Here is a 15,139-nt window from a genome sequence, read left to right as displayed (position 1 = left end):
GGGGGGAGGGGTATAGGAAACTTTCGGGATAGCATTTGAAATGTAAATAATGAAAATAATAAAAAAATAAATAAAAAAATTAAAACAAAACAAAACAAAACAAAAAAAGAACTGTATCATTGAAACATGGAGGGGTTCTATTTTTGTCAAGTCCGTAGTACCCATGAGAACCTTCACTTCAAACCAATAAATGTTTCTCCTACAGTGATATTAACTATTCTGAAGGACCTGAGGTAAATAGTTCCTCCCTACTAGTTCAATCTACTTTCTAGCTATGAATCCAGTTTTCATGAATTTCTCTTTCCTGTCAGTTCACCTCTCATTTTAAATTCAATGCTATCATACTGACTCACATCCATACTTGACTAGTGTTAATTTATCTGTATATCTGTCTTACATACCATTGTGCTTTAAAATAATAGAAACCATATTACAGGTAGTCAGGTAATACCTACAAATGCAAAATACAATATGGACAAGCTCAAGCATTTCCAAAACTAGCCATACTATGCAACTTTCACCTTAGGGTATTAGTTTTTGAGTTGTTGATAGTCTACAGTAACTGTGTAAAATCTGCTATGTTTAATGATTTAAATATCAAAAGACCATTTTCTAGATAAACATGTAACTTATAAAATATTCTAAATTAATTTTGTAGTGAAGATTAATGTTCATGTCAAGCTCAATGCTCTCAATTGCATAAAGGGTTGAGTACTACCTCTTTGAATTTTAAGTTGGGTTTAAATAATTTGACAAGCTATTCTAAAAGCTTACTTCAAAAGATGCTTATCTCTTCAAAATGTGATTGGACAGTGTTTCACAGATGGATATAATTCTAGGCTCTTTCCTTGTAGATGAATATTTTTATCTGTGTGTCATATTTCCTCATGAGAAATGTTAAATTTCAAAGTGATTTTTAATCTAAGGCTTTCTATGAGTGATGCAAAATTATCAGTTTCATTTTTTTATACATTTTCTTGATTATGCATTTCAGTGGCTTAGCATACTAAACAATCTGTGGTACAAAGTTCCAGTTAGCCTTACATTCAACTTTTTACTCCAGCTTTGTGTGAAAATATAAACAGAATTATAGGTAATGAATAACTACTTTTTAAAAAATTTTTATGTGTTTATATGTGAGGGTGTGAGTATGTATGTATGACTCTCTCTGTGTGTATGTGTTTGTGTGTATGTGTTCCTGTGCATGTTCATATTCATGGTTTTCTATACCCATTGATGGCAAAGGAGGACATTGGAAGCCCTGGAACTGGAGTTATAGGCAACCGTAAACTATCATGAGTGTTGGAAACTGAACTCAAAAATTCAATTCTTATGGAAGAGCAGCAAAGAGCAGCATGTGTTCTTATCTGATGAATTAGCTCTCTAGCCTTAACCTAAATTGCCCTTTAAAACAAAAATCTAAAGGGTTTTTTAATGCCTTTGTGATAATCACAACTGACATGTTCTATTTTTAAATAATATCAAACTAACTAATATTTTCCAATTATTCTGTGATATATCCATCAACAATATACTGTTTTAAAATAAACCATTGAGCTCCTTTATGTATCATCACTAGGGTCAATATGCATGCAACTGTAACTCAAAACAGAAATATAAATAGTTTCTATAGTGTATGCTGCTTATATTCTACCATTAGTCTCATATATAAAGCATAAGAAAATTAGTTATAAGGAAATGATGTTATTAACCTCAATATTTATTAATAAGTATATTTATTAATTATAGTATTGAAATAACTGTATTTTATCCAATCAAAAATAATAAGCAAAAAATTAGCATTTCTCCCTAAGCAGGAGAGCTGTCACTGATAACTTTTCAGTTATCAGAAAAAAATTAATCTTAGGGTGCAAACAATGTAAAAGAATTAGAACTCTACAAAAAATTTTAATAAAGTTTTAGGATGTCTACATTTCATTAAAAAAGAAATTTCATAGTAGACAAAGCTATACTATTCACTGGGATCCTTAAATAATTAGAAAATACATAAGAAAATAAAACTAAATTTAATTCTGTGGGAGAAAAAAAGGTGAATATAGGAATTACAAACTAAATAACTCAAAACTCACAAATTTAAGCTCTCTAGACAAATTCTCATAAGCACAAGCAGACAGGACAGAAGATGAGTTATTTTATATGTTACTTCCCCATAACAGTTCATCATATAGAAATGCAGACAAGTGGGAATCAAAAATCAGCATTAAGAAGGTCTACAGAAGAACTTTAAGCAAGTAGGCTGCTAAACCTTGCAATTCTTATCCAGCTTTGTTCAACTTACTTGCTTTTCTGTGTTTTTCACTTGGACCTGCAATGACAAGAGAGAAACAGACCTTCATTAATTAGTAGTCTACCTTCATTAAAAATAACTTTGAGGCCTTCTTGGTAGAAAGAAAGTATAATATTAGAAACCGAAGCAAATTATATCTGAGAAGAAAATGTAGCTATTCAATTTTCTTTGCTGTGCTTTAAAATGGATTTCACAGGCCACAGATTTGTCAGGAGAGTCCAAGCATCTTTCAATAGTGCTCATGATTCATTTACAGGGCTTTCAATAGTTATCAAGTGGCCTGATTGCTGCCATGTTTAGAGAAGTGCATTTTCCAGAGTCTAGAACATTTCCCCCAAAGTATAAATTAAGTAGATAAATGATCCAATAACATCACTTTTATAAAAATCTAAGTAGCTAGGGATAGTAGTGCACATCTTTAATCCAAGTCCTCGTGAAGCAGAGGCAGGAGCATATCTGTGAGTTTGAGTCTAGCCTGGTCTACATAGTGAGCTACAGGATAGCCAGAACTACCTGGAAACAACTGTTTCTAAAAACAAGCAAAATAAAATGAAAAGGTCCAAGTGTTAGAAAACTGCTGTACTGTATTCACACCTGGAGAGGAACATACACTCACTGTAATATTGATCTGATAAACACTTAAATTGCTCATATCAATACTTATGCATACTTCTGCAGGTTTTCAATGACTTTCACTGTATTTTAACTTTCCTCATATGTGTATAAATAGGAGTATGTGTTGAGTCACTCACTGTGGGAATGTACTTTTACATAAATAGGCTTCACTGTATATTTTAGACAAAATATTCCCTTTCTTAGTTGCAGTAGCTTGACCATTAATGTGAAATAATAAAACATTTATTATTTTATTTCTTAAATTGTATATCTGAAAATTACTCAGTTTTTTAAAACTTTATAACCAATTATTCATTTAACATTCTTCTCTTCAACTAGTAAACTAAACTTATAGACAGGCCATAATTTAACCACATTTACTTGGCTATTGACATAATATTAAATGAATGTTGTTTACTTTTAATTATAATTAAATGTGATTGGAGCCGCTGGCAGACAATAATTGAAACTACATTTGCCTGCACATTGCACACACACACACACTCACTGTATGTATGCACAAGACTTAACACCTATACTACTCAAAGGTTAAAGCTTACAGCCTGCACAAACATGTACAGTCACATAACATATCTTACACACTCAGACACATTCACATATCCTACACATACACACATACATACACACACACACACATTCACATATCCTATATATATATATATATATATATATATATATATATATAGGGTTAGGGTGTGTATAGGGTCTCTCTCTCTCTCTCTCTCTCTCATATATATATATGTATATATATATATATCATATATATATATCATATATATATATATCATATATCCTAAACACACACACACACACACACACAAATGAAAGAGAGAGAGAGAGAGAGAGAGAGAGAGAGAGAGAGAGAGAGAGAGAGAGAAGAGACAGAGAGACAGAGACAAAGACAGACAGAGAGAGCACAAAAGCCTCAAGAACATTGTTCGAGTAATTTTCATCAAGAAAAAATTATAGGTGGTGTTTAATGCAAGATCCAATAAAATGTATTTAGAAATTTTCATTTGAAATAACTTACTTGATCTGATTAAATTTTAGAAACTTTATGAAAATGATTTTTTGTCTATATTAACTGTACTTCTCTTTTCTGTTGTTTTATTTGTCTGGTCTGTTGGTTCTAATTTCAGTTTTCTAATCTTAGGATATTGATATATTGAGAGCAACACCACAGCACAACAAAAAATGTTATTAAGTAACATTATGAATAGGGAGAGAGTATTTTTGGAGCTGAATATTTTATATTTCAAAAGTGAGATGCATTTACAGAAAAAAAAAGTTTTATTCTTCCATTATTTTGTTAGCTTTATTTATAAATATATCTATCTAGTGGTTGTTCCTGATCACCAGCTTCATATAGACTCTAGAACCACTAAGGATACAAACCTTTGTTCATATCTGTGGGTCATGATCTAAATCAGATGAGTGGATAGTGGGACAACACACACCAGCTGTGGGCATCCATGGGCTGTAGTACTGGACTGATAGAAATGAAAACCAGGCTAAAAACAGCAGTCATTACTTTCTCAAGACTTACTGTGGATATAATATAACTTACTACCTTAATGTCCTTTGCCTTGACCTGTGAGATAAATAAACATTCTTCTCTAAGTTGCTTTTGTCTGGGTATATTTCCACCAACAGTGTTTCTCAGACACTGTAGAAATAGGTGACCAATGATCTTACTAAGATGCAGATTTTTATTTAGTTCCTCTGAGGTAAAACCAGATATGTGCACTACTGATGTCTCAGAGGATATGTTACTGCCAATTCAGACACATGTTTAGTAACAAGGAGACAACACAACACTTGGTCTCCATTCTCTCAAAGTGTATTGGTATTGATTCTGGCAAGAGCTCAGAACACAGAGGGTGAGATGAAGAGATTCCCTGTCTTTACCTGGCATTGCATTTATAAGTCCATATCATGCTTGCCTCCTGGGAAAATCAATTGATGTACGCCGACAGTCTTACTCACCTGGATGTTCCTTTTTTGGTGTCTTTGCTATGTGAAACAAAAAGAAAGTGGGGAGAGGGTGAATAAACAATCTGTGACAGCCATTAAAATTCAGTATTCAGGTATGAATTAAATAACATCATATTTTAAAAACAGAACATTAAAATTGTTACCTGGTTCTATGTGTTTTTCTTTCTTTTCCTGTTCTAAAACAGATTATCATTGTTAACATAATTATAATTTATGTTTTCTAAACAATTTGTTTTCATACAGAAAAACATGCTTCGTTGATGCCAAACCACAGCAACTCGTGAGTGTCACAAAATGATGAATATCTCATCCTCAGGATAGCCTTTTCTCTCTAGTTCAATGAGTGTGTTCTCTTAATACAGATTTGACATATTCTGAATATTAAGATTTGGGGGTGGATAGAAACAAGAAATTTAATGTAAATCTCTTAAGGGAGGAAAACTTTAAGCTTGCCTTTATTTTATAATAACTTCAATGATAGTTTGAAAAAATATAAGCACAAAGTATAATTACTATAGTTGCCTTAAAATAAGTTACAAAAAGTTGAATATGGATGCATTTTATGTATAATTCCTCCCCAATCCTTTTCTTGGGGATTTATTTAGTGACAATAAGGACTTTGATGGGAATATGTAAGTGCTAAGATAGAGTAAGGAGGCAGGTGGGAACAAACAAAGCAAGGACATTGCAGGATATATGTTACACTAGAATTCTCTTTAGGTGCTATTTCCTTCAGAAACTCCCTTATCCACATTATGAGAAAAAGGAATGATTCCCTTTGCAAGATAATTTGTCACATAAATAAGTACTATTTTTATAGGAAGTGCTGGCAATAATTTGATATCTTTATGTTATTTTTATGTTCCAATTCTTATTTTGACTTGACAACTTGTCAATTTAATCAAAGGAATAATCTTGAGCAGTAATGATAAATAGGACCAGTGAAGTAAAAAGCAAGGGAAAGATTTAGTATTTTATGTAATGAATGCAATCAGATGTTAGGAAGATGTTTACATTGAAAGAATTCCATATAACACATTTTAGGATGAAAGAGTGTCACAGAATCTTCTCTGGCCAATGCATCAAACTCTCCTTGAACAATTTTGTTTTTCAAGCATGTACTGACATATGTGTTTTAGGCAACATATTCTCCTCTGACATAGTTGCTAGCAGGGAAATAAATGAAGAAATAGATCAAACAAATGTTAAAGGGCAAAAATAAAAGTGTGTTGTTTAGCTAAAGTTAAACATCCTAAATGCATTCCTAAAAGTGTTGAACAATTGTAAAGTTAATTCTATTTTATTTATTTCATCTTAACAGTTTTTGCAATCAGTCTTTAATGCTTGTAGGGAGATGGAATGTGAGCATGTCAAAATATTTGTAGATTACAATTAATAATAATAATAATAATAATAATAATAATAATAATAATAATAATAATAATAATATGGAATAATCTGGAATGCAAGAGCCATTGAGTATTTTCTAAAAGCTAAGCACTGATTAGATCACAGCACTAAATATACTAAATTTGTATGTACAAATAATAGTATTTCTCAAATTTTTATTTGCCTCTATGTTCATGCTAGTATAATGGTTTATGGTGTGGTTTCTATCTGTGTGTCAGATATCATACCAACTGTGTACACTTATCAATCCAGGCATGAAGTAATGTATAGTGCTCTATAGATAAATTGCTCCCTATGTCTGGTTTGTTGCATAATTGGACATTTCTTTCCATGGGATATTTTAGAACAGTTGTATCATAGGATGTTTCAATGTCCTAACAACGAAAATATGCATATTTTAAGCTGACATATATTTTAAAGCAGAAGTTTTGAATGCCATTGTAGTTATTCATCTATCATCCTAGGAGTGTGCTAATTTCAATGACTGTTAAATTGTCTCTTAAGCATGCTAGCTATACTTTTACAAAAACAGAGACCTAGAGGCATATAGCTTTACTCAACTGTTTGGCAAGCAATATAAATAGTGCATTGTATAATTGTAGGTAGTCCTTAAAAATGGCTCTCTAGCAATTTTATTGCAATTAGCTTATAATAATTTATGGAAATTGAATATTAATATACCAAAATATTTGTAGGTTACAAGTGTTAAGCCCTAGGTAAAATAATAAGGCCTAGAGGGAATGTTAAGTCCTAGGTAACTGCTACCTGGCTATCCTGCCATTATAAGGAAACTTTATAATATTTTGCTTCTGCTGTTACCAAAATGCTTTCTCATGGCCAAGTTGATTACTTATTATGTTCTTATGTGCTCTGGGAATAATAAGCTTGGATCCAAAGCAACCACCCAGTAGCACTTCCTGCATCTGTGGTATTAGCTTTTTATGATATTTGCTTTCACAAGTTGCCCCTGGGTGGACCCCATCAAAGAGACACCTGCATCAATATAAGAAAATATTTTGTATAAAACTTCAATTTTGAGTTATCACCAAGTAAAGTTTAAGCTCCCAAGACCTCCTTAGGAACTGACATCCTATTTGGCACAAAGAGACATGTATGTAGGTAACTTACATCATGGCTTACAAGTTACTACATGAATATTAAGCATGCTAAGTCCCATCCTCATAGACAAGTTAAGACATGAATATTAGACAAGGCAAGTCCCCTGCTGCAGTTGAACATCCCAACAAATGGCAAGAGAATAAATATACAACAGAAACATGTTGCTAAGGAAATTTCCTATCCTTAAATTTTGACTGGTGGAATAACTTGACACAGATAGCTGTGGATTTTAGGCTTAAAAAGTCTTTAAGATCTTAACTCAATGTCACAATTCAGTTCCTGAATCTGGATTATGGTCCTGATCAATCAGTCCTGGGACATATGCTTAATAAACTTTCCCTGTCTGACTGAGATTGGCGATCATGTGTTCTGTGAGATAATTCCTGGACCTCAACAATTAGATAATAGGAAAGAGTCTAGAAATCAATACTTAGTGTTTTCTAAGAATGGAGAAGTAACTAGATGTCAACACTAAACTTACACAACCATTAAATCATGGGCATCAATGGAATGCAGCTATGGTAAAACATTTGAGGTTTTATTTGCTACTTCTATGAGTCAGGTATGAGAATGCTTGCTATGGTTTACATGCTACTCTGATCTACAGTTTACACATTCTCATGCATGCAGACAAATCAATAAATAACAACCCCCCCCCTAAATTATTCAAAGCAAGACAAAAACAGAGTCCACATATATTAAACACTGAAATTTGAAATATAATTACACCAGCTGGCCAATTCTATATAGTGGAGGCAAGTTTGCACAAACTTTAGACTTTGCATGCGTTTCCTTACTTTTTCCCTTGGGTTGTTCTGTTGAAAGAAAAGGATTTTGAGATATATTTACTACACAACAAAGGATAAAGTGGAGTCTTCCCCAACCTACTTCCCCATTAGTTCTTTTGAATTTCACAGTGTGTCCTGCTTCAAGGTATCACTAATTACCCCAGGTATTGACAGAAACATTATTCAATGACGAAAAGGTCTAGAATTATACTGCTTAATAACCTGAGCTATTTATATCTGGTAGTCGTAGTGTACATGAACTAATACCTTCTACATGTATAAGTTCAGAAAACAGAGAGTACCTTGCCAAATGGGTAATGATTGAAATCAAGGAAAAGAAGGTATACTTCAACTACTAACTGAGTTACTATGTTGAAAAGAAAACAAAGTAACTAAATTTATGTATTTGATATGTAACATTGTTCAGTGTCTCATAAAAAATCATATTTTTGAAACAATTGAAAAGGTTTGTGTTAGGTGAATATAGCAATAAATCATAGCTTGATATCATTATTATTATTGGTATTGTTTTGTGTTTGCTAGAATGTGAGCAAACATGATAGACAAGTATGCTTGTCCCTGAACTAAAGCACTACCCCCTCTCTCTTTCTATCTCCTCTCTCACTCCCTTATTCTTGCTCTCTTTTTTTTTTCCTCTTTTCAGTTCCATATAAAGATTTTTTTTCTAGCTGAATCATTAAGGGATAAAAATTCAACTTAAGAGCTCACTAAGTACCAAGTACTAGACATCACTACCACCCCAAAAGAAAGTATTTTAAGTATTTCTTTTACCTTCTGGAGGTTTTCTCATTTTCTTGGATTCTGAAAATGCAAAGATAAATTATTGATCATTTAAATATAGTTAAATTAACAACTGAATAATTAACAAGATTTTATAACCTCAAAAGTATTTTAAGTATTTTTTAAATTAGACTAAATATGCAAGTTATAACACACATATATATATTATATATATATATTATATATATATATATGTTCATAATGTATGCCTATAAAATTATTGAGTTTTGAACACAATTATTTTAGAATTTTGCACCTTAGTTAACATTTTTGTTTAAAGTATCTTATTTGTTATTTTCTTTGTTGTGACTATATTTTTAAATATTTTTCTTACTAAACTTAAAAACATAATAATAAGCAACATTTTTTTATTTAAAAAGGGTGGCTACATTGTTTTTGTATGATGCTCCTGGATTGATAGTGGGCTTAAAGTTCAGATTGTGGATAAACTAAAACAGTAAGAGGAGGTGGTTGAAGACTTGTGCTAAATTTGCATAACAAAAGGGTGCAGATTGTCTAGATACCTCAATGCTGTTCTGAGGCAGGTAAAATCATACAGTTTGGAATCATTGCTACTTTTTATCTACCTTCCATCTTGGTCCTGTGTATAAATGATGCATTGTATTAAATATAAATGTATTAAGATGATAACATGCATAGAAAGTAGAAGTTTTTGAAAGAAATGGAATATTTCATAAATACATGATAGAAAATGACATGTGCTTTCACCAAGATTACCAAGTATATTTGCTTTATGGAATGAATTGGTGTGGTAAAATATACTTAAACTATTATTTGATTAAATGCAATAGATGAAAATACTTACACATGATAACTACCTATGAAGCTAAAGTTATGTTCCTTTTATTGAAAGACCACATACTGAGTCCAAGGGTGGTGATCAGAGCTAGCTATTAATATTAATACTATTAAAACTCGTTATGTTTTCTTAATTTACATCTTGCTTCATTTATGGCACCAAACATTTCATCTGTGTTCAGAAAGATTCTTCTTGAAATATTAATTCTTGAGTGGCAGAAACGGAGGATTCTCATATGCATTCAAGCCTACATGAAATAGTTCTGGTAAGCATTTTATCTCATCTGGCTAGCACCTAGTGGAGTTCTGTAATTCAGAAGATAAAATCTAATTATTAAAATTCTGATCTCAAGAATTTCACCCATTTGAGACAAGTTTAAATGGATGATATTGATCCTGATCTGCTATTATAGCAGAAGTAGCAGCTAGTGGTTACACATATGTTTCAGCTGACATAGTACTTGGTAATGACTTCTCATAACAAAAAACCCAGGATCATGAAAACTATTCTCAACAAAAAGAGAACTTCTGGAGGAATCACCATCCCTGGCCTCAAGCTCCAATACAAAGCAATAGTGATAAAAACCACATGGTATTGGTACAGAGAAGGCATGTAGATCAAAGGAATGGAATTAAAGACCCAGAAATGAACCTACACCTCTAAGGTCAATTGATCTTTGGCAAAGAAGCTAGAAGCATCTTGTGGAGAAAAGACAACATATTCAACAACCAACAGTTTGGGAAAATATTTTTACCAACCCTCTATCCAAGAGAGGGCTAATATCCAATATATACAAAAATACTCAAGTTAGACTCCAAAAAACCAAATAACCCTATTAAAAATAGGGCACAGAGCTAAACAGAAAATTCTCAACTGAGGTTGGGAAGCAATCAACATCCTTAGTAATCAGGGAAATGAAAATCAAAACAACCCTGAGATTCCACCTCACACTTGACAGAATGGCTAAGATCAAAAACTCAGGTGACAGCAGATGCTGGGGATGAGGTGGAGAAAGAGGAACACTCCTCCATTGCTAGTGGGATTGCAAGCTGGTACACCACTCTGAAAATCAGTCTGGTGGTTCCTCAGAAAATTGGACAGAGTCTTACCTGAGAACTCCTGAGCATATACCCAAAAGATTCTCCAACATATATCAAGGACACATGCCCCACTATGTTCATCACAGCCTTATTTGTAATAGCCAGAAGCTGCAAACAACCCAGATGTCAATCAACAGATGAATGGACACAGAAAATGTGGTACATTTACACAATTCAGTACTACTCAGTCATTTAAAACTATGAGTTCATGAAATTTGTAGACAAATGAATAGAACTAGAAAATATCATCCTGAGTGAAGTAACACATTCAGAAAAGAACACACATGGTATGTACTCATTGACAAGTGAATATTAGGTAAAATGCTTGGAATACCCATGATATACCTTACAAACCATATGAATGTCAAGAAAAAGGAAGACCAAAGTATGGATGCCTCTGTCCTACTTAGAAGGGGGAACAAAACAATCATGGGAGGTAGAGGAAGGATGAGAAATGAGTGGGAGAGAGTAGGGGGAGAAGAACCAAGGGGTCAGGTCAGGTGTGGGAGGAGACAAGGGAGGTGCACAGAAGGTCTGGAAATGGAACAGAAGTGTATAGCAATGGGGAATGAGGAAATGGGTATAACCATCAGAAATTCCCAGATGCCAGAAAAGTAAGAGGTTCCCAGGACCTAATGGGGATGATATTAGCTGAAATACCCAACAAAGGGAAGAGAGAACCTGTAGATACCATATCCAGAGGTTAGACACGGCCACCGGTTGAGACACTATTGTTGATGCCAAGATGTGCTTGTTGATAGTAAACTGATATGGATGCCTCCTGAGGGTCTCAGTCAGAGCCTAACTGACACAGATGCGGATGCTTGCAGCCAACCATCGGACTCAGCTCGGGGACCCCAATGGAAGAGTTATGGAACTGAAGGAGCTGAAGGGGTTTGCAACCCCATAGGAAGAACAACAATATCAACCACAATATCAACCATCCAGTACACCCAGAGCTCCAAGGGACTAAACCACCTACCAAAGAGTACACATGGAGGCTGGGCAGTGGTGGTGCACACCTTTAATCCCAGCACTTGAGAGGCAGGCAGATTTCTGAGTTCGATGCCAGCCTGGGCTACAGAATGAGTTCCAGGACAGCCAGGACTACACAGGGAAACCCTATCTTGAAGAAAGAAAGAAAGAAAGAAAGAAAGAAAGAAAGAAAGAAAGAAAGAAAGAAAGAAAGAAAGAAAGAAAGGAAGGAAGGAAGGAAGGAAGAAAGAAANAGGAAGGAAGGAAGGAAGAAAGAAAGAAAGAAAGAAAGAAAGAAAGAAAGAAAGAAAGAAAGAAAGAAAGAAAGAAAGAAAGAAAGAAAGAAAAAGAAAAGAATATACATGGAGGAACCCATGGCTCCAGTTGCATATTTAGCAGAGGATGGCCTTATCTGGTATCAAAGGGAGGGAAAGCCCTTGGAGCTGTGGAGGCTTGATGCCTCACTATAGGAAAATAGTATATACTTGGTGAGGCGCGAGTGGGCAGGTGGATGGCGGAGCACCCTCATGGAAGCAGCGGGGAGTGGATGTAGGATGGGATGATTTTGCAGAGGATACCAGGAAGGGGGGCTAACATTTGAAATGTACATAAACAAATAATCAATAATATTTTTAAAAAGTCTTCATAGATATATAACTGGTTTGAGAATTAAGCTCAATAGTAGAGCGTTTATCTAGTAAGACTAAGGCACTAGGTTTAGTCCTAATCTCTGAGAAACAAACAAACAAAAAAAGATGTTAATCTTTATGGCCATTAAAGTAAATTGGATATGGCCCTTTTAGTCAAAAGACTCAGCTAAAGCAAAGGAAACATGAATGTAAATAATCTTGAGGACAAGATGGTAAGAAACACATATTAGAAGAATGTCAGTAGACTCCAGTGGTAGAGTATTCCCAGTTCAACATTCCATAGTGAGAGGGTTAAAGTTCCTACAGAAAGGTGAAATCACCAGGAACCTTAGAAAAATTGCTTATTCACAGGAGGAAGAAGAAGTAGTGAGGTATATTAAGATAACAATAACATACTCATGACAGTATTTTATACATAATTGTGAGAGTCATTTTGTATAAGTATCTAAATGAAGAGCAGGAGTGAGAATATAGGGTGACGCCCTCCCTGTAGTCCCCAAGTAACCCCTAAAACAGCATCATGAAAGGATTGTGAGGAGCTGGTATGAGACCATTGTCACAAACAAAACTTCATCTCTCCTGTGTGACTGTGAAGACAGTTTTTCACCTCCACCAGAGTCACCTAGCCATGGACACCAGGAACACAGCCTTAACTCACAAAATCATATTGCCTTAGTGTGAAGTGGTTCTTTGGAAGTGTTTCTAAGTTGTTTTCTGAAATTAATGTTTCACCTTGTTTGTTTTGGGGTAAGAGAAAAACAGAAGGCAGGCACTCTTGGCTAGTTTTATTTTTTTTGTGTCTATAAAGGCAATACATTGTCTCAGTCTCAATGGACTTCCCAAGCCTGACTCCTGAATTATTCATTCTTAAGTCTTGGGCTTACCATGATCACTTGTGTGCCTGATAGCAAAAACAAAAAAAACAAGAGTGAATGTGAATTTGAAAAGTTTAGTTTCAGGCTAAGATTGGTAGAATATATTCTCTAGTAATGCTATAGTCATTCAGTATTTTAGACTTTTTATTTTTTTTATTTTTTTTAAAGATTTATTTATTTATTATATGTAAGTACACTGTAGCTGTCTTCAGACACACCAGAAGAGGGTGTCAGATCCCATTACAGATGGTTGTGAGCCACCATGTGGTTGCTGGGATTTGAACTCAGGACCTTCAGAAGAGCAGTCGGGTGCTTTTACCCACTGAGCCATCTCACCAGCCCCTAGACTTTTTAATTAACATGGTTTAATACTTTATAATGAATAAGAATTATATGCAGAATTCCTGTTCAAAAATTTTCACTTCAGGATTCCTTTAAACTCCTAACAACCATTAAGGAGCACAAACAGCTTTTATTTATGTTTTAATTGATGTTTGTAACTTTAAAAAATAAAATATCAAAAGTGCTTATGACTTATTACAAGTAATATATCAAAAGGAACATTATTATACTTTATAACATATTTAATTCATTTGACAAAAATAATGAGATGAATGATTTTGTTTCTGGAAATCTCGTTAATGTCTAGCCTAATTAGAAGACATTTGATTTGCATGTTTGCATAGCCATTTAGTCTGTTGCAAAGTCAGGCATCTTTTAGCCACTGAAAAATTCCAGTAAAATTCACATATAAGAAAGAGAAAGAAGAACACAAAAATGCACACACACACACACACACACACACACACACACACATGTTTATATATGCAAAGATATATACATAAATGCACACACATATATGCACACATGAGCACATGTGTGCACATGTACACACACACACACACACACACACACACACACACACACACACACATGCAAGTTTTTGTCCATGGGCCTATAGAAAAGTTCTCAGGCATTTTCTGAAGTCACTCTGCTACATTCTTTATAAAAATGTTGAGTTTTAGAAGTGATCATGCGGGCACAAATCCTTTCCAGTCTGCTCCAGCATCGGGTCACCTAGGGCGCAGAGTGGGCAGACACCCCCACAGTCCCTAGATGACTGCCCACGCGATCTTAGGATCACTGGTGAGTGGAATACAACTTCTGCTCCAATCCAATCGCACACAGAACCTGAGACAGCAATAGGGAAGCAGAGAACTGGCCTGACCAGGGGCACAAATCACTTCAGGTCTGCTCCAGCACCAGGTCACATAGGGTGCAGAGTGGGTGGGCACCCCCACGGTCCCTAGAGGACTGCCCATGTGATCTTAGGATCACTGGTGAGTGGAACACACATCTGCTCCAATCCAATTGTGCACCGAATCTGAGACAGCACTAGGGCAGTAGAGAACCGGCCTGACAAGGAGCACAAATCCCTTCCAGTCTGCTCCAGCACCTGGTCACCTAGGGCGCGGAGTGGGCAGACACCCCCACGGTCCCTAGCATACTGCCCAAGTGATCTTAGGATCACTGATGAGTGGAACACAACAGCTGCCCCAATTCAATAGTGACGGACCTGTGACAGCAGGAACAAGGACACCAGAGCCTTTCCTGACCAGAGGTTCAGGTTCCTTTTAATCAGTTCAGGTTTAACTTGGTTTC

General features: G+C 34.7%; 1 protein-coding gene across 1 annotated transcript in view; it reads right to left on the bottom strand.

The window, feature by feature from the left end:
* The window catches only part of Trdn (triadin), a 398,410-nt gene that overhangs the window by 151,414 nt on the left and 231,857 nt on the right, over positions 1-15,139 (bottom strand). The window contains exons 15-19 of the mRNA XM_029532915.1: positions 9,049-9,078; positions 8,266-8,283; positions 5,083-5,115; positions 4,931-4,957; positions 2,300-2,326 (exon numbers count right to left, since the gene is read on the bottom strand). Coding sequence (XP_029388775.1) covers positions 2,300-2,326; positions 4,931-4,957; positions 5,083-5,115; positions 8,266-8,283; positions 9,049-9,078 — 135 coding nt within the window. The remainder of the gene's footprint in view (positions 1-2,299; positions 2,327-4,930; positions 4,958-5,082; positions 5,116-8,265; positions 8,284-9,048; positions 9,079-15,139) is intronic.

This window comes from Mus pahari, chromosome 21 (assembly GCF_900095145.1).
Source record: "Mus pahari chromosome 21, PAHARI_EIJ_v1.1, whole genome shotgun sequence".
Classification (NCBI taxonomy): domain Eukaryota; kingdom Metazoa; phylum Chordata; class Mammalia; order Rodentia; family Muridae; genus Mus; species Mus pahari.
This window is presented reverse-complemented; position numbering and strand designations above follow the sequence as displayed.